We start from the raw sequence: 27,009 nt of genomic DNA, 5'->3' as shown, positions 1-27,009 counted from the left end.
CTACTGGAAGCTGCCGGCGAAGTGGGAAAGGCGTCAAGAGCGAAGGCCGATTAGATTAGGGGAGTGACCGTAGTGGAGGAGGCACCGCCCACCGCACATGGCTTGAGTATATGATGGCTGCCATTGGAACCGCAGGATTTGGCAGCCGGAATGTTGATGTGCGGTGCGTCTCCGCGTGAGCGTGTGTGTGTGTGCCCGTTCTTTTTTATTTATTTTTTTATTTTTTTATTTTTTACTTCTTTTGTTTCCTTACTCTGAAGGACTGGGTGGGTCTTTTTCTTGTTTTTCTTTTCAGCTGAGCGAAATTTGGGAGCAAGCTTTTTGCATCACTGACGGGGCCACGTGTCCTTGCTCTCTTCTGTTCTCTTCTTTGTCTCCTTTGCTGTTGAATCGCCTGTGTTTTTACCCCGCCTCCACCTCCACCGCTTTTCCTTTTTTTTCCTTTTTTTTTTGCCCTCGCCCCGGTAGCAGTCGCGCACCACGATGGTCTGAGTGTCCTGCTGGGTGGTGGTCTACGTTGTTGTCGCCGTGGTGCGGTGGATCATTGGGTGGTTCCGCCGCAGGGAGCCTGAGCCCGCGAGCGGCGACAAGTTGGCCCCGCCGCCCGAAAAGGATCCGTCGGACGGATGTTCTGCTGGAAGCTGACGGCCGCCGACCCGTCGCCGAGACGGCGACGGCGAAGATGCCGTGGAGAAGGCGTCAAGAGCGAAGGCCGATTAGATTAGGGGAGTGGCCGTAGTGGAGGAGGCACCGCCCACCGCACATGGCTTGAGTATATGATGGCTGCCATTGGAACCGCAGGATTTGGCAGCCGGAATGTTGATGTGCGGTGCGTCTCCGCGTGAGCGTGAGAGTGTGTGTGCCCGTCTTTTTTTCCTTTTACTTTTTGTTTGTTTCTGGGTTGAGTGAGCTGGTGCGCGTAAACTCAATCGGCTCGCTTTACTGCTCCACACCACTCCCTATTTTCCACCCCCGTATTTCTGCCAACCTCCGCTGTGGGTGTCCTTCGCGTACTCTCCTCCTCGCATTTCCTCCCCCTAATTTTTATTTGTTTTGTGGTTTCTCTCTTTTCCCCATCGGCGGCGATATCTCCGCGACATTTTTCGACCGGGCACACACGCAGGACAAAAAAAAAGTTTTTTTTTTTTTTCCTCCCCCATTAGTTACTGTCTCAGGCCCATTTTTCGATTGACGGCGATGGCGCAGGCGGGCAGCGGGTTTCCCCCCACAAACGCGCCCCCGGGCTTTGCGCCAAGGGCGATGGTGTCGCTGCTCTCCAGCGAGGCGCATGTAAATGACAACGACGCCTTGCTTTTTGGGTCGACGACGTACGAGGCAAAGTATGTTCAGCCGTCGCCGCTGCTTAAGGGTTCCCTCTACATCCAGGACCCCAACGAGTTGTCTAACAAGGATGAGGATTTGCGCATAGACAAGCTGACGCTTTCTCAGCTCTACAGCACCGCCTACGTTCCGTACATGCAGCAAAAACAGCACCAGCTTGAGGCGGAGTTTCCACTCTTGCCAAGTCCTCCCGATTTTGACGGTGAGACCCCAACTAGCCCTGAGGCTGTGATGCAGTACATAAAAGGGCTCTCCGCCGTGTACTGCAAGGATGCGAAGGATCCGTCTCCCTTTCAGCTGTACGAGACTCTTGTTGGTGGGCTTATGGAAGGTATTGCCGCCATGACGGCGCAGTCGACGGTTGAAAACAAAGAGGGGATTTTAAGCGGCGAGCAAACACCCCTGCTTAGCTCCCAAGAGCACGCGTCGGGCGCACTTGGGGTACCGCGTTTCCAGTCCTTCACACCAGCAACAGAAATGGCGGCGTTAACAATATCCATGTGGCTGTCAAATATTAGGCACTTCGACAGCATTGGCATCGCCTTGGAAAAGGTTGAGCAATCTCCGGCCACCACCCGCGCTCTAGATCCATCTATTGTGCGGACCGCAATTGAAACCTGCAGAGAGCTACTCATGGAGGAGCGCTGCTCACAGGAGCGAAAGGGTGAGGTGTGCAGCTTGCTGGGACTTGTCGTTCTTCCTCGCGGGGAACTTCAAGAAATACTTCGCTACGTCGGCATCCTCGAGGAGTATTGCTCCCATTCTCGCTCCAGCATTGTCCCTAGTGTGCTGCCTCACTATGAGGCGGTGCTGCGAAGCTTTGCCTTGACCACACCATCGCAGCATCTGATGTCATCTCCGGTGGATGCCCACCACTCTGACACGACCAAACTGCCGCTCATGCTGTCGGAGGGGATCAGTGTTGTCTGCTTTTGTGTCTCGCCGTGTGGTTTATTTTTGGCCACCGCCACCGTTTCTGGCATCTTGCTTTTTGACACCGCGACGGGGGAGATGCTGGCGGAGTCGGTGGACGTGTTTCTTCCTCGATCACTGTGGATTATGCAGTTTTCCCCTGACTCGAGTAAGCTCATCCTAACGATGGTGGCTGGACTGCGTCACGTGGTGCTCAGCACCGATCTCGTTTACCTCAGCGAACACAACACAGAGTTTCCGGCCATTCCAACCGCGGTGACGTCCGACGCCATTGACTTCCTCTTCTCCCCGCGTTTGCCGAGCGGACGAAAAAGTTCCCTCTACTTTGTGGAGTGTGGGAAGACGGTGCTGGACAGGCTCGGTCCCGGCGCCGATAGGGCTGTTGAGACTTTCGTCATCTGCTCGCACATCCACAGCGACTTTGAGGGAAATTTGGTCGTCTTGGAGGCGGATGATGACAGGTTTACGTTGCACCTGCGGGGGGGCGTCATCACCTTGACGCAGGGCCCCCACAGCTGCTCTGGCGTCTGCCCCAGCGGTGCCCCGTGGCATTTTATCTTTTGCAAATGGAACCGGGGAACGTGGACGCTGGGCATCGACAATACTTTGGTTGAACTGCGTGGGGCCCGCACCGCCCAAACCAAAACGCTCAAAGTCAGTCGGGCGACGGTATTTGATGGCACTGGGCATGTGGGCTCTCTTGTGGTTTGGCCTGGAGAGGGACTCGAGGGACGCCTGATCAAGAAGTTTGCTACTGAACGAGTCTCGGAGGCATTTGCGAAGCCGTTATTTTGCCTGCCGCTGGATGAGGGGGAGGGGTTTTGGCTGAAGGAGCTCGCCACCATGCGGGCCATTTGTATGCCGGAGCAGGCGCTCGTCTGGGACGAGGCCCTCTGCTGTCCGTGCACCCCGCCCGAATCGCTTGACCACAATGTTCGCTTTCCACAGCAGCTGCTGCAGCAGTCGGAAGTCCTGGTGAGTCGGTTTCAGGTCCTCATTGTCATCCCCTCCGTACACAAGGGAGGGGACGGGATCGTTCTTGCCGTGCAGCAGGGATCAAAATCCATCAGTCGCGTCTACCGTTGCCCAGGGAGTTACTCGCAGTCGCTTTATTTCCTTTCCCGTGACGAGTCCTCGTTGTACTCCTTTCAGCAGCGCTTCTCGACCTTCTCAGTAACTTCCATCTCCACCGCTGCGAGGCGAGAGCACGAATTACAAGAAAGTGGTATTCTGCGCACGGATGCGTTGCGCGGCTCCCCCGAGTGGTTATACAATGAGATCCTGAAACGCATGTGCATTGACGGAGTCGATCTTCTTCGAATTCCGCCTGAGATTTCTCCACTGCGGAGTGAAAATTTGCGCCAACTGTGTACGATACTGCAAGGTGCCCACCGAGACTCCAACGCTGTCAAGCTGGTGGCGGTCATGACGCTAACAATGGTGCACTTTGAGCGGCTTGCACTGGAGGATGCTGAATCCCTTTCACATATCGCTGCCTCCCTTAATCGCTCCTGCAAGCAAATTATGGAGTATTTTCCTGAAGGTTACGTTCGCGATGTGGCTGCCGCATTGGTCCGGGCCGGTGCTAGTCAATCGCTAACCATGGCAGATAAAGTGGACATTCTTGTGCACGCCGATGATGCAAGGACGGCAGATGTAATTGAAAGCTGCATGTACAAAGAGTCTCTATACAACATTATATCCTTTGTAATTAATGACAGCCCCTCTAAGCTTTTGCTCATTGCCAATGGACTTCTTCGGCGCTGCAGACTAGAGGAGGAGGGGCTTTCTTCTGGACGGACAGTGTTTCATTTTATGTTGTGGTTTTCGATTATATCCGTTCAACTCCTTCATGCTCATGGGCGGGACACAATGATTTCTCGTCTACTGGAACTCTACGTTCAGCATGCGGAAAACCTCCTTCCAAAGCGGTCGTGGGATGACAGCATGCAGCAGACTGTTGTTCACACTGGGCTTCTACCGATGCTGATCAGTGTTGCCAAAGTGTGTCCCGCAGCGGTCAAGCAAGAGGTGGAATCGGCGTTGCTGCATCTCCTTGATACACTGCCGCAAGAAGCCACCGGTAGCCTCTTCCCTGTGAGCTTTGAAACTCGCCAGGCAAGCGACGTTGTGCCCACCACGAATGCTGCGCCTTTTAAGTTTCTTCTCGACTATAAACGAGCGACCACGGTTTCCATTGCAAAGGAACTGTCTGCCTCGGAAGTGACAGTTATCACGTCTAACCCTTCCCATGAGATGCCAACTAAGCTCGTCTTGAACAACGAGACACCATTTGCCAAGTTAGATGGATCGACCCTATTGCTTTTTGGAAATGGAGAGAATTCGCTTACCATCGTCTGCAGCTATGAGCTTTGCGTTGGCACGCCGTGGAGCTCTGTGCTGCGTGAAGGTATTTTGAATCTGCTTTTATCTGCGGCGAGGCATTTAACAACAACCCCGAGACCGTGCGATGTCTTTCTGGCGCCGTTGCTGCGTCATGGGCTGGACACAAAGACGCTCGCGACGCATGGGTTGGATGTGCCTGGCAGGGTGAACGACTCCGGCTTCGCGGTGGACATCCTCAACAATGTGGGAGAAGGGAAGTCGTTTGTGGATGATGTTTGGAAAAATATGCGAGGCAGCGTGACGTCCCTCATGCGGCCTGCCATTCAGGCGCTCTTATCTCTGCTCATACACAGCGGCTTGACTATACATCAGGCCACAGACGAGTTAAAACTCCGTTGGTTTAGCGGGGAATGGGGAAGTAAACTGCAGGGAAGTGGAAAGGATGCCGCACTGCAGTCGTTGTTGGGTCTGGCCAAATGGATTACTTCATGTGTATATTACCAGGCCGAATCTTCTCCCTTGTACACACGGCGCGCCTCCAACGTACGGCGCTCCACGCAGGATAATTCGTCCGGTGCCTCACGGTCTGCGTCAGATCCAAGGCTTTCTTCCACGTCGAGGCGAAGCACGGTGAGGGGTGTAATGCAAAATCAAGACACACTAGATCAGGTACGTGCACTACTTTCCAAAGGCATTACTCCCCAGAATCTGGAAAGTATTTTGGTGGAAAGAACGGCTTCTGCGTTGAGTATAGTGCGCGGCTTGCACCTTCTCTCGGCGCTTCTCTCAAAGCTTGAGAAGGTGGAGACGAGAATGCTCCACGGTGTTCTTCAGACTCTCTGGTTGTTTTCTGGGGAGGGGAGTGGGAAACACATGGTTGAGAGCCTTGTGGGCGCCGGTAGCGAGTTGGAGATGCGCGTACGTGTGGCGTTTCATTCTGTGCTAGAGACGTGTGAAACCCTGTTGGCGAGTAACTGTCCCGGGGAGCTTTCGACGGAGGCGATGCTGACAGCTCCGGCGGAGCATGGGCCCTCCACGATGTTGCTGCTAGCGATCATGTGCCATCCCTGGGACGCCGTGGACTGCGAGTTCTTTAGGTGCACCAGGAACGACGATGAGGTGACCGGCATTCTTGGCTACCTGGCGGACCAGATGGGCCTGTTCACGTGCAACCTGCCCCTGATGTCCTCACGACGGACATGCCGCGAGCAAAGCGAGGCGACAAGCGCAAGAAAAGGGACAACTAACTGGGATGAACTGATTGGAATTGCGGAGCACGTGTCTATCAACTCGATTTTGCCAAATGGATTTTCTATTACTATTCCAAACCTGCAGCTTTCTCTTTCGGCGGATGGTGTCACCTTTGAGAAGACGGTCTCCGGCGCACTGACGTTGCGCGCGGATGAGGCTTGGCCCCTGCCACGGCACATGGCTTGGTTTGGCGGTGTTCCCCGCGTATACTACTTTGAGGTGACGCTCACCTTTCCGTGCCATGTCTTTGCACTGGGGCTGGGCCACTGCCGGGGTGGGGTGGAGCGTGGGGTGGAAATGGCCTACTTCTACGAAAACTCCGGCGACACCCACCTTGTCCCCTGCCCGCCCTTTGATGAGGGCGACACGGTTGGCTGTGGAGTTGTGGCGACAACGCGACGCGTATTTTTCACACTCAACGGTGTCTTCATCTCCTTCATGGGGATCGTGAATGAAAAGACCGAGGCTCTCTACCCTATAATTCGCGTCAATAACCGTGAACGTGCAGGATTTACAGTAAACTTTGGCTCTACAGCCTTTTGCTACGATTTTCGTAGGTTGCACCCCGCCCTTTCGGTGAGTGGGCGCCCGACTTGGTACATCGTGGCCTCAACCGCAGAAATCGTTCTTCACTACATCTCCGCCCGTGCCGGCTTCATGCGAGAATCTGGTAAACCGTGCACAAAGATCTTTCTCATTAAGTGCTGCGAGTTGGTTTGCCGCAGCATTCACAAAGTTGCCTCAACTGTTATGGACATTGGCGTGAGCAAGGTGGAGGCTTCTGAGAGCTGCGTGGAGGAGGCAGTCATCCTGTCGGTCGCCGACTCCTCGCTCACAAAGTTTATCGCCACGCTTCGCCACATCCTGCAAAACCCCATACAGTACCCGATGCCCGAGGTGGTGGGGGAGATGGTGTTTGACGCGGCGACCGTTCTCATGATGTTGCCGCTGCATTCCATACGAATGTCCACCATCAGTTTTTTCCCGGAACTTCTTTCACACGTTTCGCGCGTGCGGGACGTCAGCGCCTCAAAAAAGCTGGTGAAAACCCTCTTTGAGCACGCAAAACTGCCGGTGGATACCCATGGTAAGATTCCCTTTGTCCCCTACTGGCGGGAGTGTGATAACCGATGTATGACCATCACGCATGTGCAGGTGGCTTGCATGCAACCAGAGGCGCAGCGAAGCATTGCTTTGGGCAACATTCTCCCGCGCGTGGGGAAGGTGTCCTTCACGGTGCGCCTTTTTCGCAAAGGGATGTCGAAGGGACACTCCCTGAAGGGTGGGTACTACATTGGGATATCCGTTGCTAACCTGACGCCCCTCTCCCCGGCAAGTAACTCCCAGAGCTGGAAGGCGGTGAAGCCACCCATTGTATGGGCGCTTCACGACGTCTCGCCTCAGCTGCCCCATGCCACAAATCCGACGGTAAAACCAAACGTTTTCCACCGCAGCTTCGGCAGCGGTGACGAAGTTCGTGTAACCATTGACTGTGACAAACAAACGGTAAGTTTTCATCGAGACAATGAGTTTCTAAAGACTTTGTTCACGGACATTCCAAATAATGTTGATTTGGTGCCATTTGTGCAGCTCTACAACGACGATGCTTTCGCCTACATAAGTCCTGGGGAAATGACGGCGCCGATTTCGTCGTCCACCCTCCTCGGTGCGGCTTCTGTGGATGTATTGCGTTCCATGTTGACCCTGGAGCCGTTTGAGCGCTTGGTGGCAGACGGTCTTTGCAAGGAGCTTGATGAGGCGGCGTTCCCCAACGTCACCTTGGCGTTGTTTAGGAGCACACCAGACCCACGTGTTTTACAGCTCTGTTGCCGTAACGGTGAAAAAATTCTGGTCACCGTTCGTCGTTTGACGCAGTGGCGGGTCAAGTTTTCTGTTGGCAACTTGGCGTACTACGAGCACATCAACAACCTCCGCACTGCCTCCTTTTTGGGTGCACATGGCACCTTTGACGTCAGTGATGTCTCCTCGTCCTTGTCGGGCATTCAGCGGTGCATCGCCAGTTTGGTGGCGGCGCTTCGCCGTCTCGTTCTCCCGCTTGTCACGACCCAGGCGCTCTCTCTACAGGAGACTCAGCAGCGGCAAGACACACTTGCGGAAGAGAATGATCAGTGGGACTATTTGTTTCACGGTGTCCGTGTGACGCAGTTTCTCAGCATTCAGCGACTGTCCCAGAATCTTCCGCTTCTGGAGTCACCGCGTGTGCCTGTGGATTACACCTTCTCTGCCGTGTTGTCGCATCCTGGCTTCTATTTTTCTCCCCGGTACTGCGGCCGCCTGGCGACGGTGCCAAGCGGCGCGGAAAATACCACCACACCTTTCATTGCGTTTGCAGAGCCCGCTGTTCCACGGTCTGGTCGATTTAACTTGCGTTGCCAGTTCATGCGCGGGCACACGGGGCAGATATTGGGCGGTGGGTACTACTTTGGTGTATGCGTTGCGTCATTCGACTGGAAGCGGCGGGATTTGAATGTGGGCAACCCAGAGGTGTGGGCCATACACGACATGGATGATGCCCCGTGGCGCCTGCGTCACCTGTACCCAGGCACGCGTTTCCAGACCATTGCGGACCCAAGTTGCATCCTGGTAAGTGGGGACATTGTTCGCCTCGAGGTTGATCGTGACGAGGGCACCATGCACGCCTATCGCAAGGGCATCAACCAAGAGGAGGTCTTAATGGGTCTTATTTTTGACAACCTGCCCAGAGACATGGAACTCTTCCCCTTTGTGCACCTGTACAACACAGACGCTGTCGCAGTGCTTTTACCATCCGCTGGAGATCGACCGGCAACACGCACAACGGTTCAACAGCCACATTTCGCACTGTGCTTTTCAAATGTCAAGCGCAACTGCGATGGCTGTGTCACGCAGCACCTGGAGACACGCTTGACATCCCGCGTCTGGTACAAGTGCAACGAATGTGTGGATTACAACTTGTGTCATTCCTGTTTTACGCTTTGCATTCATTCACACCACTCCTTTACCGAAATGGGGCCAGATCCTCTTGTCTACTCCAGTGCTCCCCCAAAGTTTCTGGCGTTGGGCATGAAGGTCATGATTCCCGGAACCACGGCACTGTATTTGAAGAATTGGGGTTGTCGCTTGTTGGAGAAGCACATGAATTGTGTTGCGGAAGCGAAGAAAAATGGTGCAGTGGCAATGTGGGGTATTGTGTTTAAAAAGGTAGCCACCTTCACGGTTGTGGTGGACACGTTAAGCGGCGAACCGCTTTCCTCTGAGACACCCGTGTTTGTTGGCGTCGGTGAAGCAGAGGACGTTACTTCCTTGTCCGTCGAAATGCTTCGTGAGCGATGTATGTCGGGGGCGGCCAATGTTGCTTCCCTCTGCAGCGATTCCTCCATGGGGCGAAAGCTCAACTCTCCGAGTCTTTCCCCCTACGGCTTCCGGCGCGGCTCGACGATCACCATCGAGGTGGATGCCGTGGCGGGGGAGGCCACCATTCGTCGCGACTGGGTGGCGCTCGGGACACAGTCCTTTCCCGCCTCCCGCTCGGGCAGCCCCGCCAACTTGGCTGGGTTTGTCCTGTTTGGCCGAAGGAACGTCGTTGCCTCCGTTTACCCCGAGATTAAGCAAACCCTACCCGCAGTTGTGGAGGAGGTGACGGGCACGTTTTTGCGCGTTTCTTGCCAAGGACGAGTTCGGCTGCTAAGACCCGAGCACTGCCGTCTCCCCTTGGCGTCCTGCCAAAGTTTGCCTGAGGTGGGTGCACTGGGGTATGTCTTTCTGAAGAAGGATCTCGTGCAGGGCAAAGTTGTTGCCGTTGAAAAGGACGAAGTGGCGGTTCTTTTGCGTCTGGACAACGTGGTTCAATGGGTTCCCTATTCCCAGTTCCTAACAGGCCGCTGTGACGCTGTCGCTGAGGAGCGTCTGCTTCATCGCGAAATTGACGAGACAGGTGTTACAATGAGTGATGGATTTGTTATTTCCAGGCTTTTGCTTATTCTTTCATGCCTGTACGAGAATGAAACAATTTCGCCCATTCTCTTGTCCCACAGCCCGACAATTTTAAATGTACTTCGTCCCATGGCCGCCGTGGAGATTGGGAATGATGCGCCCATCGAGTTTATTCAAGAGGTTCGTACCGCAGTGGATGTGACGTGCAATTGCATCCGTGACATGACAGGCAGCAAGAGCTTGGCGGGGTTTATTCCGTCTCTTTCGATTGGCGGCCAGCAATGCAAGCTGAAGAGAAATTTGCTCATGTGCGCTATAGAGGGTCCACAGCGCGGCAAAATTTTTAAAGTTTCCTCTGTGGAATCGCCAAATTCCTTTAAGGGCGTGGAGGTTGCCAACGCTTCTTCAACGGCCGTGCTAAACGTGGTGGACTGCATTCCAGTAAAGCAATCGGGTGGGAGGCCGTGGTGGACGATACACAATGGCTTGCCCTGCAACTTGCTGGAGCACACCTTGCGCGTGATGGATTCCGAAAATCGTCTGTGTGACACGACGCTGGAGGGGGAGTGGCAGGGAGAGATCACGATACCGAGAAGAGGCACTGGCTCCATTTTTCTTCGTCTTACGGCAGACTGTGGGGGCTCGGCAACCGTGACTTTCCCCACCGGGGCCAGGGAGTGCCTTGTTTTCGGTGAATACATGCGGTACAGCAGGACTGTGCGTCTTTGCCTGTATCGTGCGACGGGCTCAACGGCCTCGCATAAATTTCGTTTCCAAAAAGGTGTGAAGCATCCGACATTTGAGGCTGCTGTGGATCAGCTAGAACCCATGCTCTCCGGTAATAAAGAACCCACGTTTCTCGTTGTTATGGATGGCAGTGTTGACACGGGCAGTCAGCGGGTGTTGGGCGAATGGAAACCGAGGAATGACAGGGCCGGTTCTTTTGTTGTCAACACATTCCGTCGAGTCAGCTTCATTGCCCCCACAACCGCCTTGGCGCACGTTGAGCCTTTGCCGGAGTGCAGAGACCCGGTGATACCACCAGCTCCCCAGCGAGACATGGCATCTACCATGCATCGTCTTGTCGTGCTTCTGGCTCGGCACTTGTACCTGTTCATCCTTTACAAGGGCGGAGACGTGGACAGGGAGGCATTTGAGTGCATTGTTTACTACCATTCCCACCCGCTGGCCAACCAAATCGTCTCCACCTACGCCGATCCGGAGCAGCGGCTACGCATCGTGTATGGGACTCTCAGTCTTATTTTGGACCCCAATACGAAGCCATGGGATGCGATGACGCTCTCGATCCTCGTTACGAAGAATCTGCTCCTTCGACGTGATGCTGTTGCCGATTTTCCGAGCCTTGTTTGGGATTTGTTTCACGCCGTAGTGGCGGCGACGCACCAGTGCGGCGCCGAGTACCGTCACCACCTTTTGAGAAATGTTATTGCGTTTGTTGGGAGGCACCGTGATGGGTTTCACGACATTTATACGCAGCTTCTCTCGCTGCTGCTGAGCTGGGTGGATCGAAACGTCCCTAACTTCCTGCACTACAGCGAGAGCCGCAAGGACGTTGCCGCGGGAGTGGAACTTGTCATGAGTGTTGAAAGATCACTCCTTAAGGAAACCATCCGAAACATTCCTTTGGCCCCACTGCAGTGCCTGATCGACATGTCACACGCCTTCACGGAGGGGCTCCCGCTACCAAAGGCGGTGGATCTTGCGGGGGAAGAGGCGGCCTTGCGTGAGAGTCCACCTGTGGAGGCGCACTGCGCCTTTGGTGAATTTGCGGAGGGGGTACTTAAGGTCGGTAAAGTTATGAGTTCATGTGCGGCGGGCCCACGCGGAAATTTCTACTACGAGGTGGTGTTGCCAGACCGACTCACCGCGCCGTTTGTCGTTGGATGGGGAACGGAGGAGCACACAGAGGTTCCAAGCCTACATGTTGGGAGCGACACCTGCAGCTTTGCCTTCACCGGAAATGAACTGACGTCAAAGAATAAAAAAGAAGAGTATAAGCCTGGACAAGAGGTGACACCCGGATCCGTGATTGGGTGCTTGCTTGACATGAATGAAAAGCTTGTGTCGTGGTCCGTGAATGGGGCATATGGCTCTTTTGTCCCTATTCCTATCGAACACGAGGATAGAGGCTTGTATGCATTCATGTCCACAGGCTTTTGCAGTGGCATGCGGGTGGCATTGGATGCTGCACAGTTTGTATATGTGCCCGATGGCTATTGCGACTTGTCCGGACGCTTCACGCGCGTTCAGATCATGGCGTACGCGGAGCAGCCTCTTCAAAGTGTGCTGCCTGTGCGACCATTATCATTTTATGAGCAGTTGGCGTCATACCTTTCTGACACAGAGGATTCCACCTTGTTGAAGCTGCAGGCAGGCAATTCTTCCTTATCGGCGTTGTCGTCTGTACGAGTAGAGCCTTTGGAGGTCGAGCTATTGTCACGTTACCCATTATTGTTGCAAATGGACTACGAGGAAAGGAAGGAACACGCGAAGGTTATTCATGTTGCAGAGAGCTGCATGGCTACCGCGCGTCGTTTTATCGATCTAGACAGTGATGTTGTCTACGGTCGACTGTCTTCTGCATTTCTACTTATGAAACGTATTGTGCGTCGTTCATTTGGAAAGAACCTGCTTGTAAGCATTCCTCCTGTTGAGAAAAATTCCAACCCGCCCAGCATCACTGTGCGAATCACGGAATTGTACTCCACGCTTGCACGTCCACCTGAGGTGGCTCTACAGCACTCAGTGCTGTCACAGATGTATAAACAGATCGGGTCTTTCACGGACAAGCAGCTTCGACAAAGTCCACTGTTTAAGGTGCACTTATACATTTCCGGCAGTGGACACGCCCCGCACGACCTTGGAGGACCGTACAGGCAGTTGTGGACCTTCCTTAGCGAGGAACTCATGGCACACCCGGATAAGTGTTATCCCCATACAGACTACCACAGGAACCCACTCTGTCGCTACTTGAACAACTCACGGAGAATTGCGTTGGTCCCCGATAGCTCTGCTAATTCTGCTTATGATATTATTTTGTTGAATTTTCTTGGAAAAATTATGGGCCATATGGCTGCCGCCAAGACGCCTCTGGCGTTGGATTTTTCGCCATTTGTGTGGAAGTACCTTGTGGAGGACGCACTCACAATAAAAGACTACTACAGGTACGTTGACAGTGTGGTGGAGAAGAGCATGGAGGACGCCGATTTCTTGATGAGTGGGATGGCTGAGGAAATTATTCCAAATCTTGCTGCAATGCTGGAGGTACTGGGAAATGAGGAGGTGGGTGAGAAGGCCAAGCTGGCTACCTGTCGTCGCCTGGCGGAGGATTGTCTGCTGCACTCCATGGACCTGCAGCTGAATGCCATTCGGGAAGGGATGTGGTCTGTCCTGCCCAAACGTGTTGTCCGCTGCCTCTCCTGGCGGGATTTGGAGCGCATGGTCTGCGGTGACTCAAACCTAACCCCCGAACTGATGAGGCAATCCATCGAGGTCCAGTTGACCGGGATGCGGGAGCAGGCTTTCTGGCGCATCATTGACGAACTCACCGTGGAGCAGCGCTCCTCCTTTCTTTGCTTTGCCTGTGGGCAGAAGCGACTCCCCCTCATCCGCAGGATTAAGCTGACGGAGAATACAGAGAGCATGGATCACCTTCCCCGAGCACAGTCGTGCTCCTCCTTGGTGACCATTCCGCCCTACGATACCTACGAACTCTTTAGGGAAAAGATGCTTCTTGCTATCGCGCATGAAATGGAGATGGAGCTGGCGTAGGGCCCTGCATGTTGTGCAAAGCTCCATATTTGCGACGCTGAGCTCTCTCACTCTCACTCTCACTCTTTTTTTTTCCTCCCCCCACTCACCGCCAATATTTCACTTCTTCAAGGTCAATGGGCCATTTCTTGGGTTTCTTCTCTCCCCCAGCTTTATATATATTTATATATGCTTACTTGTCCGTTTTTGTCGTTTATTTCCTCTCTCTTTTTGCCTCTTTTTTTTGTTTTGTTTTGTTTTTGCTTGTCGCCTCCTTTGCCGAATTATGCTTGTCATCCACGTCTGCTCTACGCATGCGTTATACACCTATGCACAGAAACACACACCTATCTATGTCTCTTGTTTCCAGTTGAAACCGCCTTTGATGTAGACGGAAACGCAACCGTGTGTGGTGGCGCTGACTTTCATTATATACACGGACGTGTGGTAGGTATGTGTGTGTGAGTGTGTGTTCCACGTCCTTCGCTGTAATTTTCTTTTTTTTTGTTTTGTTTTAGGTTGTTGGTTTGTTGTTGCCCGTTTTTTTTTTGCTGGTTTAAAACTGATGCCACCGGGAGCGATAAAGGAACGAGAAAATAAAGACACCAGTGGTGCTCTCTCCTTCCGCGTCTCTGTCTTTACTATTATGGACGCATGCCTCTGGAGACACCATCCATTGCGTTGTGGCTTCCCTTGTGTATGCATGTGCCCTTGCGTTTTGGGTCTACTGTTCTCATTCTTTTTTCTTTGTCTGTCCGTCTGTCTGTCGTTGTGTGGTTTCGTAGATGCGGAGGGGTTCACCGGCGGCTGTTGCTCTGCCACTGCTGGTGGCATCCTCTGGGTGCGCCTCCTGGGCGGAGGTTCTTTCCTGCTACCGCAAAACGTGTGAGGTGCTGCGTGGCGTGTACCAGCCGACAGCCGAGGAATTGCGCCACGGGCTCGCAAAGATGGAGACGTCATGGAGTGCTTCGCTCTTCTACTACGAGGTAATTAAAGGGACGTGTGGCCACACACAACCGCCCATGAGTCTGGTGAGTACGGCTTTGGAACGTTTTAAGCGCTGCGGCAACTTCTACGCGCTCAAACGAATTATGGAAGAGGATGTAGACACCACCACAAATGAGGGGGCGCGCTCGATGCTGGTGTACGCCTCCTTTACCGGAATGTGGGAGCATGCCATGGCGCTCTACGAGAGTAACGAACGCATGCAGCATAACCTGGCAGATACGCGAACCTTGCTGAACATATTGGCGCCCCATGGCCGCTGGGAACAGGCACTCCAGTTGCTGTACCGCCGGTCACCCGTTCCGCTGGATTCCTTGTTTATTAAACCCGTCGTCCGTTCTCTTGGGTCGGCAGGGGAGTATGACAAAATGCTCCGACTCGTGGCGGCCTCACTCGCTCAGGGTCACAGGATGGACGACAACCTTTTTTCTGCCCTAGTGAAGCCACTGCAAAAGAGAGGCCACTGGCGTGCCGTCTTGGAGATGGCGGAGGATTTGGGCATACTTTCCTCATCTCGGGAGAGTACCCTTAAAAGTATGGCAATGTACGGTGGACTCTGCGATTGCCTGTACTCGGCCAACCCTTACTCTACCTTTACCTTGCGTGAGGCTGTGGACGACATTACACGTCGCATGCACCCACGAAAGAATTTCATCGAGCCTTCGCAGAGAAACGAAAAGCCATTTCGTCTCTTGCCTTCGAGTGAGTTGTTTCGCATGCATAGACGTTATCTGAATCCGCTCAGCTCCATCTATGTGAAACTGTTGTCCTTGAACAGGGTCCACTTTCGTCCCGTCTCTGAGCTCACGGACGATGCTCTGAAGCACGGCGACACGCTTTTGGTTCTTGACACTAACTTTTTGCTTCAATGCACGGCAAAAAATTTGCCACTTAGCCATTTCTATCCGCCCATGCGGAAGCAGTATCCACAGCTCGAGGGTAAACCACTTGAGCATGTTATTCTGCCCTTCACCACAGTGCGTGAGATTTACCAGCTTATTTGGGGTCCTTCAACGCAATTGAAACGGGCCGTGCGAAGTCTTTTGTGGTCTCGAGTGATGACTTTTTTAAAGCAACCATCGGTAACTGTACTGGCGTTGGCATCTGAATTTCCATGCATGTCGTTTTCGCCAATTTCTCATTTGGCGTATTCGCGCCTGAATGAGCCTGCAGATGAGAACGATCCTGATCTACGCATACTCAATACATGCTTGTCTCTTCAATATGCATTTCGGCTAAAAAAGGCAGCCTCACTTCAGGGGGCCTCCCTCATCTCTGAAGGGACGATGCTTTTCTCCTTCTTGAAATACCACGTCCGTCGCCACCACCGTGAAGTGCGAGGGATAGCCTCCGAGTCGCTCACACTGTGTACGCTGGACAAGCGACTGTCCGCCGCGGCGGAGGAATTGGGAGTTCAAACCTTTCCACGGTTTCACCTTTCGGAGGACGCAGCCTTTGCGCCGACGCCGACGCCGACGCCGACGAACAGTGACGTGTAGGCCTCAATCACATACTACTACTTCCCCACCCTCCTTCCTCTTCTCTTCTTGTCTTCCCCCTCTGGCCCTGCGTGGAGCGAAGTTAAGCTACTTGCTCTTTGAGTTTTATTACTATTATTGTTGCATCTATACGGCGCGCCTTTTTTTTTCTTGTTTGCGTAGAATTTTTTCAGGGTTATATCTGGTGCGATGTCCAAGACCGAAGGCACATGCCGAATATGTTATGCGAGCAAAGGGAGACTTATACGCCCTTGCAACTGTGGGGGTTCAATGCGTTGTGTGCACTCGAAGTGTTTGCTGGATTGGGTGTGCCAACGTCGCTCACTTTCCTGCGAGGTATGCGGTGCGAGTTACAATGCTGTCAAAGTGTTCAAGTTGTATTCGGCGGATGGGGAACCTGGATTTTTTACATTGTGCTGGATTTGTGCTAGGCACTACCTGGCGCGCTGGCTTGGGACGCTAACCTTTGTGGTGCTCAATACGCTACTGCTCATTATGCTTCCCTATGTTGTGGCGTTTTTTTATTATGCCGCACATCCATTTGTGCCCTTCACTCCACCGTGGGATTCTGTCATTCAGTTAGTTCCAGTGTTGGGCCATTTCTCGCCGCTCTTTTTTTTCGTGGTGGGTGCGGGGCTCACCCTCAGTGTACTTCCTCTTTTCCTTCTGTGGTACCAATGCCTTTGGTGGTTTTTCGCAGTGGGGGAAGCGATTGGAATGACTCCAGTGGGGGACGAGGTGGAGGGCCAACCCAGCACCAATGCTGTACTCACAAATTCTGATGAGGAACTCCACGAGGAGTTGGATGAGGAGGTCGGAGGCTGCCGGTTGGTCCCAGTCATCCTCCCAGAGGAAAAGGAAACGGTTTTGGAGGCCATCAGGCTATCAAGGCAGGAATCCAGTGATGTCTTTGGCGGAGGATATTTATCGCCGACCGTTGCAGGGGGATTTGCGTACTTCATTGTTTTTTGTGCTGTTATGTGGGTGTCGCTAATTTTCTTTCCAGAAGTGATGCGTAGGACGGTAACATTCTTTTGGAACGTTGCCGATGGGAGCTTCTACTGCAATGCAGCGTTGCAGAGGGTTCTGCAGTTATCATCTTCCTCGGAGGACACGCTTCAGTTGCGTTACGCCATGGTTACGCTGTTCTTAGATGCGTTGGGAGGCTCAAGGCTGGTTTCTGGGTCCGTCCTTTATCTGAGACTAAGCCTCTCTGTGTGGATTTTATCTTGGCTCCCCGTACGCCTGCGTTGTTTGCGGTACCGTCAACTGGTACCTTTGATGCTTCGCTATTTCCATGGAATGCTGAAAATAATTGCGTTGTTATCTTGTGCTTTTTTAACGGTGTGTTTCGTGACGACAGTGGGGTGCCTGGACTACTTTGTAGTCGAGACCTCGTTTGCTCCCAACGACTATGAGAGGGCATGGAAACTTGCGACGGAGACCACAACCAACAAGCTGCCTCGGCCAATGTTCTCCATGAATTCGGCAGACGTTGTTACGGCTTCTTCGTCTGTGACCATTTTGAAGGCACTGCGTGCTCTTCCATGGACCACGGAGAATGACACCTGCGGCAACTTTGGGGACGTGTACATGACGCACATAAATACTAGCCATACGAATAGTATTTCTGGTGCTGCCAGTGGAGGCGCATGGGTCATGGAGGGCGAGGATCCGCTCCTATTTCCACTCTTTGCCTCCACGGTTTTCGTTTCCAAGGTTGACAGTATATCGGTATTGGAAACTGGATATATGGCGGCGTATTTCGTTCTCTTTGTCCCTAAACTGATGCGATTTCTCCTACAGACATTCATTGAGGAGCGGTGGTTGGGTTGGAGCACACTTTACCGGACGCTGCAGAGGAATGTGATTGATGTTATTTTGCGCTGTGACACGAAGACATTTCTACTCATCTATGCTGAAATTCTCACGTACACAGTGCTCTTTTCAGTTGTGCTGCTCCGGTTCTCGCTGGCCCTCGTCCGTGTCGTTTTCCCTTCAGCAGTGCCCATAGTGTTGCTGCCCAGCAATATTTTACCCCCCTTCTTATTCTGGGGGAGGCTGCTTCTTGTTTCCAATACGACAATTCAATACGTGGTAAAGCGGATATACGACCTCTTGGCTTTCACCGTTGAGAACGTCTTTAACGTCAAACAGGTGATGCACGGAGGTTGTTCCTCACTGTCGCGCTTGATTTCAGGCGCTGCGCGTGTCTTGGCATCTGTGGTTTTCGCTTGGTTGGTGACAGTTGTGGCATTGGCGGCGTATGCCATCGTAGGATCCTACGCGCTGGGTAAGCGAGGCCATCTATTGCGAATGTGCCTGTTTTTTGAGGTTAGGTGCTACCTTTTCTTTCACCCCCTACAGCTTGCTCACCAATTGAACCCCGTGCCAGTTTGGTTCTTGCCGCGTTGGCTTCAGCAACCCCGCCACTTATTGGAACTGTGGAAGCATCGCTGGTGGTTTGGGTCGTGCCTGGGTTTGTGGTTGGTTTCAGCTGAGGTTCGGGATGGGAACACGCTTGGCTACAGCATTCGGTCGATTCCCAACTTGCCTGTGGATGTGGCTCTCAAATTTGCACATGCTCTGGATAACATTTCGGCCAGCTTGGAAGCACAAAAACAGGCCAGAGGTCTTGCGCGTCCTGCTGTGCGACTACAAAAGACATTGAGGGCTCTCCGCTCCCGGGATGGCGTCGAATACGTTTTACTTCTGGAGGATGTACGCCTTCTGCTTGACACCATGACTCCACCCACTATTCAACAGTGTCTTTGGTATCTTGTGAATTCTGCGGTGCTTTTGGTGCTTCTTCCCTTTCTTGCAGGCGCCGCATGGAGGCTGCTGGTACAGAGCATTTTTGATGAGCCATACTGCAATGTGACTTCCGGCGTTTTTTTCATTGTGTACTCGTGGCACTGTGGAATCTGGATGACGGTTCTGCTTTCTCTGTTGAGTGTGAAACTATGCGGTGCTCCGAGGCGTTTATTACTCTACTTGTTCTGCGGCAGTAAGCATTTCACGTTAAAAAGTACAGCTGAGTTCCTTTGGAAACCTCATTTTATGCACATCGCCTCCGTCTCTTTTGTTCCCTACACGCTACACAATCTCTCGCAGGGTTTCCTGGCACCGGGGGGGAGAGAGAAGTTTGGGGGGAGCTATCAGTTATACTCTACAGCGTCCGCCTTAGTGCTGTGCACCGCGTCCTTTCTGCTGGAAATATGGGAGCTGAAACAACCTCGCCCGACCCAGCTGCGCGGTGTGCACGAACACGAGACGAAAAAATTGGTGTCGCCGCACACGGTGCCGAAGTTCGTGCGTACATTTGTCGTGGGCAAACCTGTGGCTGCAGGCGTACGCGTGCGAGAGGTGGCGCCCGCCGAACGTGAAGTTGGAGTTAGGGCTCCGCGGCAAACTCAGGCCGCTGAAAACAGCGTTAGGAAAACCATTGCAACTATAAGGGACTTATTAGACTCGGTGCCTGCGTTAGTTGTCCAGTTCTTACGAACAGTGGCTGAAACAGACAGTTTTGTGGGAGTTGTTTTTTTAGATCACCATTCAATTTCATCAGGAGATCCCCCGAATGCATAAATTCGTTACTGCGGCATTTTTTCTCGTTTTTTTTTCTTTGTTCCTTCGTAAAACCGCGAAACAAATCTGCAACCCAGTGGAGCTCAGTAGATGAAAGTGACTGTTTTTTTTTTTGGATTGCCCTGAATCCTTGCGCTTTAGTTGATTTCTGGCTTCACAGACAGCCGTGGCGGAAGATTGCGTGAGTGCGGTTCCTTTGCCGCCGTGTTGTCTGCCGCTCCCCCACCCCCACCCTTTACTGCCGACAGCCTCCACGCGGAGGGAGCCGGTGGTGTCGGGGGAGGCGCTAACGACCGCCACTTCGTGAGGTCAATGGGCCCGGTTATCAAAGGAATATATATATATATATATGTATGCATATCATTTTATTTATTCATTGATGCCTGTGCTCGTGTGTGTGCGTGTGTGTGTGTGTGTGTGTGGGTGGGAGTGGGAGTGGGAGGAAACGACGTTTCCGTGGGGTGTTCTTGGGCGCAGAAGGAGCCAAATTTTAATGCCCCCATTTTATGGCTTTTTTTTATTGTTGTAGGAATATTGGGCCAGGGCCTCAGCTAGGGGCGCATGTTCCATGTTATTTTCATCGCTGCCGGACCATGCATTTATGCAGGTGATTCAGTGGCTGCCACCGTCGCTTCTCTCTGTTGTTGTTGTTGTTTTTTCCTTCTTTTCCCTACTCCTTTTCTGTGAATGCGCGTTTGGGGTTTGTTGTTTTTCGTTTACCCTCTTTCTCACCCTACTAGTTTCATTCCCTCGTTATTCCCTAGAGGCACGTGAGGAAACATGGAGGATGACAACCTGCGGGATCTGATGAACCGCTTGCGGTTTGCCACGGGCAAGGTCGTGGAGGCGCCCATGCCAGAGGTCACCGCCACCTGCATCGGTGAACAGTGCCGCTTGGTGCTTCAACAGGCACTATGTCGTCATCCTGCCCTAGGCATGTTGCAAAATACAAGGAATGAACTCAAGAAGCATGTCATGGAACAACTGCAACATTCGCTGCAGACGGAGGCGGCGATTTCAGATGATGTGGGCCGTCTGCTTGGGTGGATCAATGAGACGTCCGAGTCGCTGGAGATGGAGCGGTTATCCGCCGTTTACAGTGACACGGAGCAAGCATATCATCTCATGAAGCGCCACATGCTTGAGGAGTTGGGCATTGAAACGCTTCCAAAGCAGTTACAATGTGTTGCTGGTGATCTCTCTCCATGGAACTTATTGTTCACCCTCGTCGTTGGTCCCCTCTTAAGCTTTGATGAGACACGGTATAGGCGGGTGGAGATGTACATTCCAAACCCGACACAATCCATGGTCACTGATCTTATGGAAATTAACAAGAATGTGTATAGTACCCTATCCTGGGTATCACTGCTAAACAGTCTTGCGAGTTTTCCAATTAAAACTGTCAGACATGTATGGTCAGCCGCGCTGTTCTTCTTTCCAACAAGTGGACCTTTGGCGGTTGCCTACTTGACGCGAGAAATAACAGAGGCTGCAAAAAGACGTTTTCTTTGGGAGGAGAGGGACGAGGATGATGCGAAGGAAACTTATCGTTCCTATTGTCGTATCTTGAATTGTTTCTTTCGTCATCTCCCATTATGTTTTAATGTTGAGATGTTTCGTCTCTTTATAGACTTTTTGGAGCGTTTTATCCGTCCGGACGATGCCACGTTGGATGCTGTTTTTAGGACTGCGCTGCAGCAGTATATTGGGCACTGCCCTGCAAGCACGGAGGTGTGGAAGAAATACATCCGCTGGAAAGGCGACAAAATTCGTGACGCACACCTGCGACGTGAGTGGGTTCGAAAAATGTACATCCGGGTGCTTCGAACTCCCCTAAACGGCCTCAACGAGGTAAAGGAGGACTACGATTTCTTTTTGAAGGCTGAATACAGAGGACGACCCCCGACTGAGGGTCGCCTAGAGGAGCGGTTTGTGCGCGCGCGCGGGGCTGCCGGAGAATTGAACAGATTCATAGGGGCATGCTGCAATACTCATGGCGGCGATGCTCTGCCGAGGCTGTTGTACCTCCCGCGCCCGGTCCGATTGACGGCGAACAACACCTCTCTCGTTGTGGTGTCGGAGAAGGAGGAGATTATGCGTCGATTGGAGGTGGAACTCTGGGCTCAATGGACCTCCTTGATTGACCGAGAGACTGGGTCTTCTGCCTACACGGGCATGGAGTTGTTTGGTTACGAACGTGTCCGATTTTTTCTTGCGATGCGGGCCAGCTTTTTCCCGCACCAGTCCTTTTCGTGGACTAGCCTTGTCGACTACTGCCTTGGGCAACAGCCGCTTCTTTCAGAGGCCGAGCGACAAGCATTGGCGAGGGAAGTTCTTGAAAAGGCCTCTTTCTTGTTAACCAGAAACTTTTTCCTGCAAGTCTCGTATTGTGATTATATGCTACGTGACCTTGCGGACCCCGAGTGTGCGCACCGATCTATTAAGGGGTTGCTTCTGCAACAACGCCACTCTGTTGTGGGGTACATTAAAAAAGAGTCACTTGCCTCCCTTGCAACGGCGACGACAGCACTGGAGCGTGTTGCCTTGCTCGCCGTAAACTGGATGCGATGGGGTAGTTTAAACAAGGAGGTGACGAACACTCAACATGTTCGATTGGTGGCACGCTTCACAATGCATCGCGTGGACTTTCTCTCATTGGTTATGGGTGTCATTCGACGCGCGTCTAAGGAGGAGCGAACTTACTCTCCGCGTCGCTGTCTGCAGGCATTTAACACGTTTTGCCGCTTTTGGATAGAACTCGAGCTTATTCGAAATCAGGCCCAGGCAGAGGCTGCTGTTATACTTGAGCGATGGAAGGACCATTTGAACATGTTTTGCAGTTCTGCCAAACACAAGGGATGGAGTCTACTAGACTGTGGCGTTGACGAAGACTTTACCTCCAGCTGCGCCAATGTGTGCCGTAGTGACGCCTCAGCGGTGCAGCAGGTTTTGGGGTTCATGGAGGAAGTAAGGCTTACCGCCACAAGGGCCTCCTCTTTTTCGCCGGCGGATGTGGAGTCGCTTCTGGCGAATATAAGAGGAATTAGAGACATGTTCTTTGTTGTGGACGCGGATGCTGAGAGCCTCCCGGCTTCCACACTGCCACTTCATCTATTTAGTACGCGGGCACGGGGTGCAACAATTCCGCTGCAGACGTATGATCATCATTTGTTTTCGGCGGAGGGGGCGTGGCACGAGGAGGGAGAAGCGTGCGTGCTGCCTGCGGGGGAAGTGGGGGAGGGAGGCAGTGCGGCTATGCACACAGCGATGGCGCCCTCGGTGGAAGCGATGCCGGAAGACGCGCGTTGGGTTCCTCATGCGCCGGCGCGAGCTTGCACTGCCGCAGAAAATCCACGAAGTGCTCAGAGGGGGAGCAATGAACAGGAAGTGAGGCCACGAAGAAACAAACGACCACCTAATAGGCGCTGCTTGGTTGTAGAGAGTGTGTGCCTTAGGGATTTGCCTACCACCATCCACTCCTTTGGGACTACGGCCGCATCCGACGCACTCCTGCTGCGAAAGGTGGAACAGATGTTGACGATGTACCTGCCATCAACGTATGAGACGGACGTCTTATTTCGAGAAATGACGGTTAACACGGACTGGCTGCTCCAGTTTATGGAACGCATGCCCGCGATGCGGTAAAAGAAGCCGATTAAAGGTGTGATGAGGGCCAACTAACGCGCATGCATGCATACACACAAAGGCAAAAAATAAAGGGCGAGTGAGAGAGAAAGAAAGGCGGACCGGAGAGGACGCCCGCACTGGTCCTGAGGAACCGACAGTTTTTTTTTTTTTTATTGCTGCTGCTGCCGCTTCTGCCGCTGTTGTTGGATGATGCGGCTGAACGCGTACTCTCTTCGTTTCTGCTGCACCTTCAACTGTAGGCTCTCTAGATGCTCCGGCGAGTTGTCCTTCGCTGTGGAAAAATAGAAATCGTTTCGCCCAAGCCGGAAGCACCCATTCCTTCCGCGGAACTGAGACCCATTTCCCCCTCCTTGCTGTACCGAAGGCTTCTCAAACTGTATCTCCGCAAGTTTGATACGGATTACAAAACAATAGTTGCCGCATGGAAGCAGACAAAGTTTGAGTTCTGGTATCATAGAAACGACCCACCGGAGGTGGCTGCGTTGCACAATGTTCGTGGCCAGCAGATCTACGAGGCCATTCGTGCCGGGCTGATTCCGGTCTACAGAGATGGCAAAACAAATGAGACTTTTTTCAAGTACGACGCCGATACGTTACAGGCGGCCCATAACCATATTGACCCTGTCGACGCCGAAGAGTTCCTTCGCCGCTATCATGACAAGATTCCGCCCGAGGAGGTTGCGGAGCTGATGTCTACGCTGAAAAAGTTGGGGCGCTGGAAGGGGCCGAGCGAGCTTCGTGGCGAAGACTTACACCACGTCAAGAGGAAGGTCACCCGAAAGACGAAATGCACGGACTCGGACGATTGACACGCGTTTCACCACGGCTCTGAAGCTTTTTCTGCCTCGCTGTGTGTACGTGTGTGTGTGAGAGAGAGAGAGGGAGCGAGCTCGTATGGAGGGGGCGGCAACTTCGTATTAAAACGGAAGACAATACAAAACAAAAAAGAAAAAAGGCCACAACACTGAATAAATAAAAAAAAGAAAAATGTGATGTGTGTTTTTAGTTTCTTGGTGTTGTTCCTGCTGCTAGTGTTCTTTTTTTTAGCACATTTGGGCTCTTCTCTCCCTTTTCCACCCCCCATTTTCGCTGTGAGCTTTCCCCCTCCCCGCCTTGGCCTCTCCGCCTGACGACGTTCCCTGCGCGGCGGTGCGTCTAGCCCCCTCCGCGTGGATCTGGCAGTCGCGATGGTGACTCTGCACGACGATGGAAACATCGGTGATCATGACTGGCTCATCACCCGCACAGGCGTGCCTTCGGTTGAGGACGTTCTCACTGAAGTCGAGCCGATCAGCGAGTTTGTTTGCCCTCCGTTTGTGCCACCGTCCCGTTCTTCGCGACGTTACTCACTGATGATGAATGCCCTGACGATGGGGAGGGAAATCAACGAATGGGAAAAAAAATTGATTCTTTCGAGGTTGGAGAAAAGCTCTCCTCTCATCGAGGAGGAATTTCAACGACGACTTTGCGCAGTTCATGTGCGTAATACGAGCGAGTACATACATGACATACAACTTCGTGCTGCCACGCGGGTGGCAGTTGAGCAGGAGGAACGTCGCCTGGACTACGAGGGAGGAAGAGCGCGAAGGGAGGCCGTGTTTACCCGCCACAAAAACTTGACTACTATTTTGCGAGAGGAAGTACAAGCCGTTCGGGCAAGGCGATGGTACACCATCATACTCTCGCACATGTTTCTTACTGCTCTGATGAAAGAGAGACGCGTTCATGAGGCGTATGAAAAGATTTCTTGGATGCTACTTCCTGTGATCAAGCGCCGGGCAGCCGTTAGGGCGAAGCGAGCGGAGGCGGAAATGTTAACCCGAATGAATAGAGATAATATACCATTTCCTTCACCATCTGTTATTTATAGCATGCATGGAACATTTTTTAATGGGTGGCCGCCTCGTCTTTTGGAAATGTTGGCACGAAAAGGGAAGCCGCTTTTTCTCAAAGCAGGGACATTTTTGATGCATGAAGGCGATTTGGATCGCTGCATGTACATGATCACCACTGGCTATGTGAGTGTCATTCTGAATGACCGCGCCAAGGGTAAGAAACGAACCAAGGAGTGCAGCAAGGCGTGTTTCGCGCTCAATCCGCCGTGTTACGTGGGAGAGTTTGCTCTGGTGTGCAAGGAACCCCGAAGTGCATCCATTCAATGTGAAACCGATATCGGTGCCTGGGCGGTTTCCCCCGAGGACTACGAAGAAGTCGCGCAACACTTGAGTGCAGAGGTGGCAAGCAAGCAGCGAGAAGCGACTGACGTTCGACGACGAGCAAACTTGCAGAAATTTTTCCCTCTTCGTGTCGAACTCCTTCGCCAATTTCCATACTTTGAGAAATTTAGTACTGAGGCTCTTAATAAAATCATTTCAGCTGTTGAGCCCATTGTGCTTCACGACGGGGACCCTTTGTTTTCAAAGTCGGATATGGATTCCTCAGCCTACTTTATCCAAGACGGCGTCGCCATCCTCTTGGAAGAGGACGGAACCCGCCACTCCATTCCACGTGGCAGCTGCGTGGGGATATTTGAATGCGCCTGCAGTGTGAATGAGCGAAAACGGTGCTCCATCATAAGCAAAAACTATTGCGATATTTGGCGAATGCGTCGAGAGGTTCTCATTGACGTTGGCATGAGTGAACCGGCCGCCTTTTTGTATTGCCGCAATGCGGCCAAGTCGAATCGCGCAAATGAGGTGATAAAACCCACAACGGCGCCCAGTTCGGTACGAAAAGATCCATACCTTCTGTTCTGCCTCACACGTTATTTAATGAACCGACTGTGGGAATCCGCACTCCCAGTGATTTACCTCAACGACGAGAAACTCGTGGTTCAAGGGCAACCTTTTCAACAGTTCATTATATTGCATAGCGGTGTCTTTGAAACAACATTTATTGCCGGAAACGGCGAGCATCACACGGTTCGGATTACTGTCAATGGTGAAGCCACTTCCATGGAGCTTCTCTCGGGTTCCACCGACAATGTCCTCAGTAAGGGAAGGGAGAGCGTGATCAAGACCTTTTTTAGTTTGGTTTTGGGGGCCTATGAATACGCCTCTTCGATGTCACATTACTGTTCCACAGTAACCAGCTACGGGCTTTCGGAGGCCTTTGTGGTGGATCGTGCGTCCTTTGATGCCCTGGTGCCTCCAGAGCTGAAGGACATCATGGAAGAGGACAAGACTGCGCGTGAAATCGTTTATTCTTCACACAAACACAACGATCCCAGGCAACTTACATCAAACATACATCTCGGTTTCGCCGCGACATACCGCAAAGCCAGGGAATGCCATATGAAAGGCGATACAATTTGAATGTAAAGTGATTTTTTCGCCGTTTACTGTATGAAATTCTTCTGCAGCCTCGCTGTGCACAAAAACTTCCCACGCAAGGCACCAAAACTACCTTCACACAGAAGAAGTAAAAAGAAGAAGAAGAGAATAATTGATTCTAGCTGCTTGCTTCTTGTGCTGCCTTTACCACTCCATGTAAAATACAGTACATATATATATATATGTGCGTTCCGTGTACATGTTTTTTTTTTCACTCTAAGGCACTGCTAGCAATTTTTTTTTTGCGTTGCCTCTGCCTTGAATGTATGCCTTCTGCAACTTGTGCTGTTTGTTGTTTTTGCCTTGCTCTTTTGCGCCTCTCTTTTAGGTCTTTTAGTAGCTCAGGTGGTGGGACACAATTT

The 27,009-nt window shown here is 52.4% G+C and overlaps 6 protein-coding genes across 6 annotated transcripts, besides 15 other annotated features; all 6 read left to right on the top strand.

Moving 5' to 3' along the window:
• Positions 1-157: 157 nt before the first annotated feature.
• Positions 158-192: a microsatellite.
• A 6-nt stretch (positions 193-198) lies between these two features.
• Positions 199-247: a sequence feature (A-rich).
• Positions 248-823: 576 nt separating this feature from the next.
• Positions 824-863: a microsatellite.
• A 334-nt stretch (positions 864-1,197) lies between these two features.
• Tco025E_03750 (uncharacterized protein) lies at positions 1,198-13,596 on the top strand (the record flags this gene model as incomplete). The annotated part of the gene is made up of 1 exon (XM_029370668.1): positions 1,198-13,596. The coding sequence occupies one exon, from the start codon at positions 1,198-1,200 to the stop codon at positions 13,594-13,596; it is 12,399 nt and encodes a 4,132-aa protein (XP_029229240.1).
• Positions 13,597-13,638: 42 nt separating this feature from the next.
• Positions 13,639-13,662: a microsatellite.
• Positions 13,663-14,017: 355 nt separating this feature from the next.
• Positions 14,018-14,048: a microsatellite.
• A 25-nt stretch (positions 14,049-14,073) lies between these two features.
• Positions 14,074-14,111: a microsatellite.
• Positions 14,112-14,124: a sequence feature (A-rich).
• A 199-nt stretch (positions 14,125-14,323) lies between these two features.
• Positions 14,324-14,351: a microsatellite.
• Positions 14,352-14,360: 9 nt separating this feature from the next.
• On the top strand, positions 14,361-16,079 carry Tco025E_03749 (uncharacterized protein; the record flags this gene model as incomplete). Its single annotated transcript, XM_029370667.1, has 1 exon — positions 14,361-16,079. One exon carries the CDS (start codon positions 14,361-14,363, stop codon positions 16,077-16,079), a length of 1,719 nt encoding a protein of 572 aa, XP_029229239.1.
• Positions 16,080-16,349: 270 nt separating this feature from the next.
• Tco025E_03748 (uncharacterized protein) lies at positions 16,350-19,667 on the top strand (the record flags this gene model as incomplete). Its single annotated transcript, XM_029370666.1, has 1 exon — positions 16,350-19,667. The coding sequence occupies one exon, from the start codon at positions 16,350-16,352 to the stop codon at positions 19,665-19,667; it is 3,318 nt and encodes a 1,105-aa protein (XP_029229238.1).
• A 333-nt stretch (positions 19,668-20,000) lies between these two features.
• Positions 20,001-20,040: a microsatellite.
• Positions 20,041-20,058: 18 nt separating this feature from the next.
• Positions 20,059-20,089: a microsatellite.
• A 217-nt stretch (positions 20,090-20,306) lies between these two features.
• Positions 20,307-20,325: a microsatellite.
• A 122-nt stretch (positions 20,326-20,447) lies between these two features.
• Positions 20,448-23,312, top strand: Tco025E_03747 (uncharacterized protein; the record flags this gene model as incomplete). The annotated part of the gene is made up of 1 exon (XM_029370665.1): positions 20,448-23,312. One exon carries the CDS (start codon positions 20,448-20,450, stop codon positions 23,310-23,312), a length of 2,865 nt encoding a protein of 954 aa, XP_029229237.1.
• A 156-nt stretch (positions 23,313-23,468) lies between these two features.
• Positions 23,469-23,513: a microsatellite.
• Positions 23,514-23,563: 50 nt separating this feature from the next.
• Tco025E_03746 (uncharacterized protein) lies at positions 23,564-24,124 on the top strand (the record flags this gene model as incomplete). The annotated part of the gene is made up of 1 exon (XM_029370664.1): positions 23,564-24,124. One exon carries the CDS (start codon positions 23,564-23,566, stop codon positions 24,122-24,124), a length of 561 nt encoding a protein of 186 aa, XP_029229236.1.
• A 117-nt stretch (positions 24,125-24,241) lies between these two features.
• Positions 24,242-24,302: a microsatellite.
• A 200-nt stretch (positions 24,303-24,502) lies between these two features.
• Positions 24,503-26,629, top strand: Tco025E_03745 (putative cyclic nucleotide-binding protein; the record flags this gene model as incomplete). The annotated part of the gene is made up of 1 exon (XM_029370663.1): positions 24,503-26,629. The coding sequence occupies one exon, from the start codon at positions 24,503-24,505 to the stop codon at positions 26,627-26,629; it is 2,127 nt and encodes a 708-aa protein (XP_029229235.1).
• A 99-nt stretch (positions 26,630-26,728) lies between these two features.
• Positions 26,729-26,759: a microsatellite.
• Positions 26,760-26,800: 41 nt separating this feature from the next.
• Positions 26,801-26,850: a microsatellite.
• Positions 26,851-27,009: the final 159 nt, after the last annotated feature.

Source organism: Trypanosoma conorhini (genome assembly GCF_003719485.1).
Source record: "Trypanosoma conorhini strain 025E chromosome Unknown Tco_14.4_contig_00176, whole genome shotgun sequence".
NCBI classification, from domain to species: Eukaryota; Euglenozoa; class Kinetoplastea; order Trypanosomatida; family Trypanosomatidae; genus Trypanosoma; species Trypanosoma conorhini.
The sequence above is the reverse complement of the archived record's forward strand: the minus strand, read 5'-3'. Positions and strand labels throughout refer to the sequence as shown.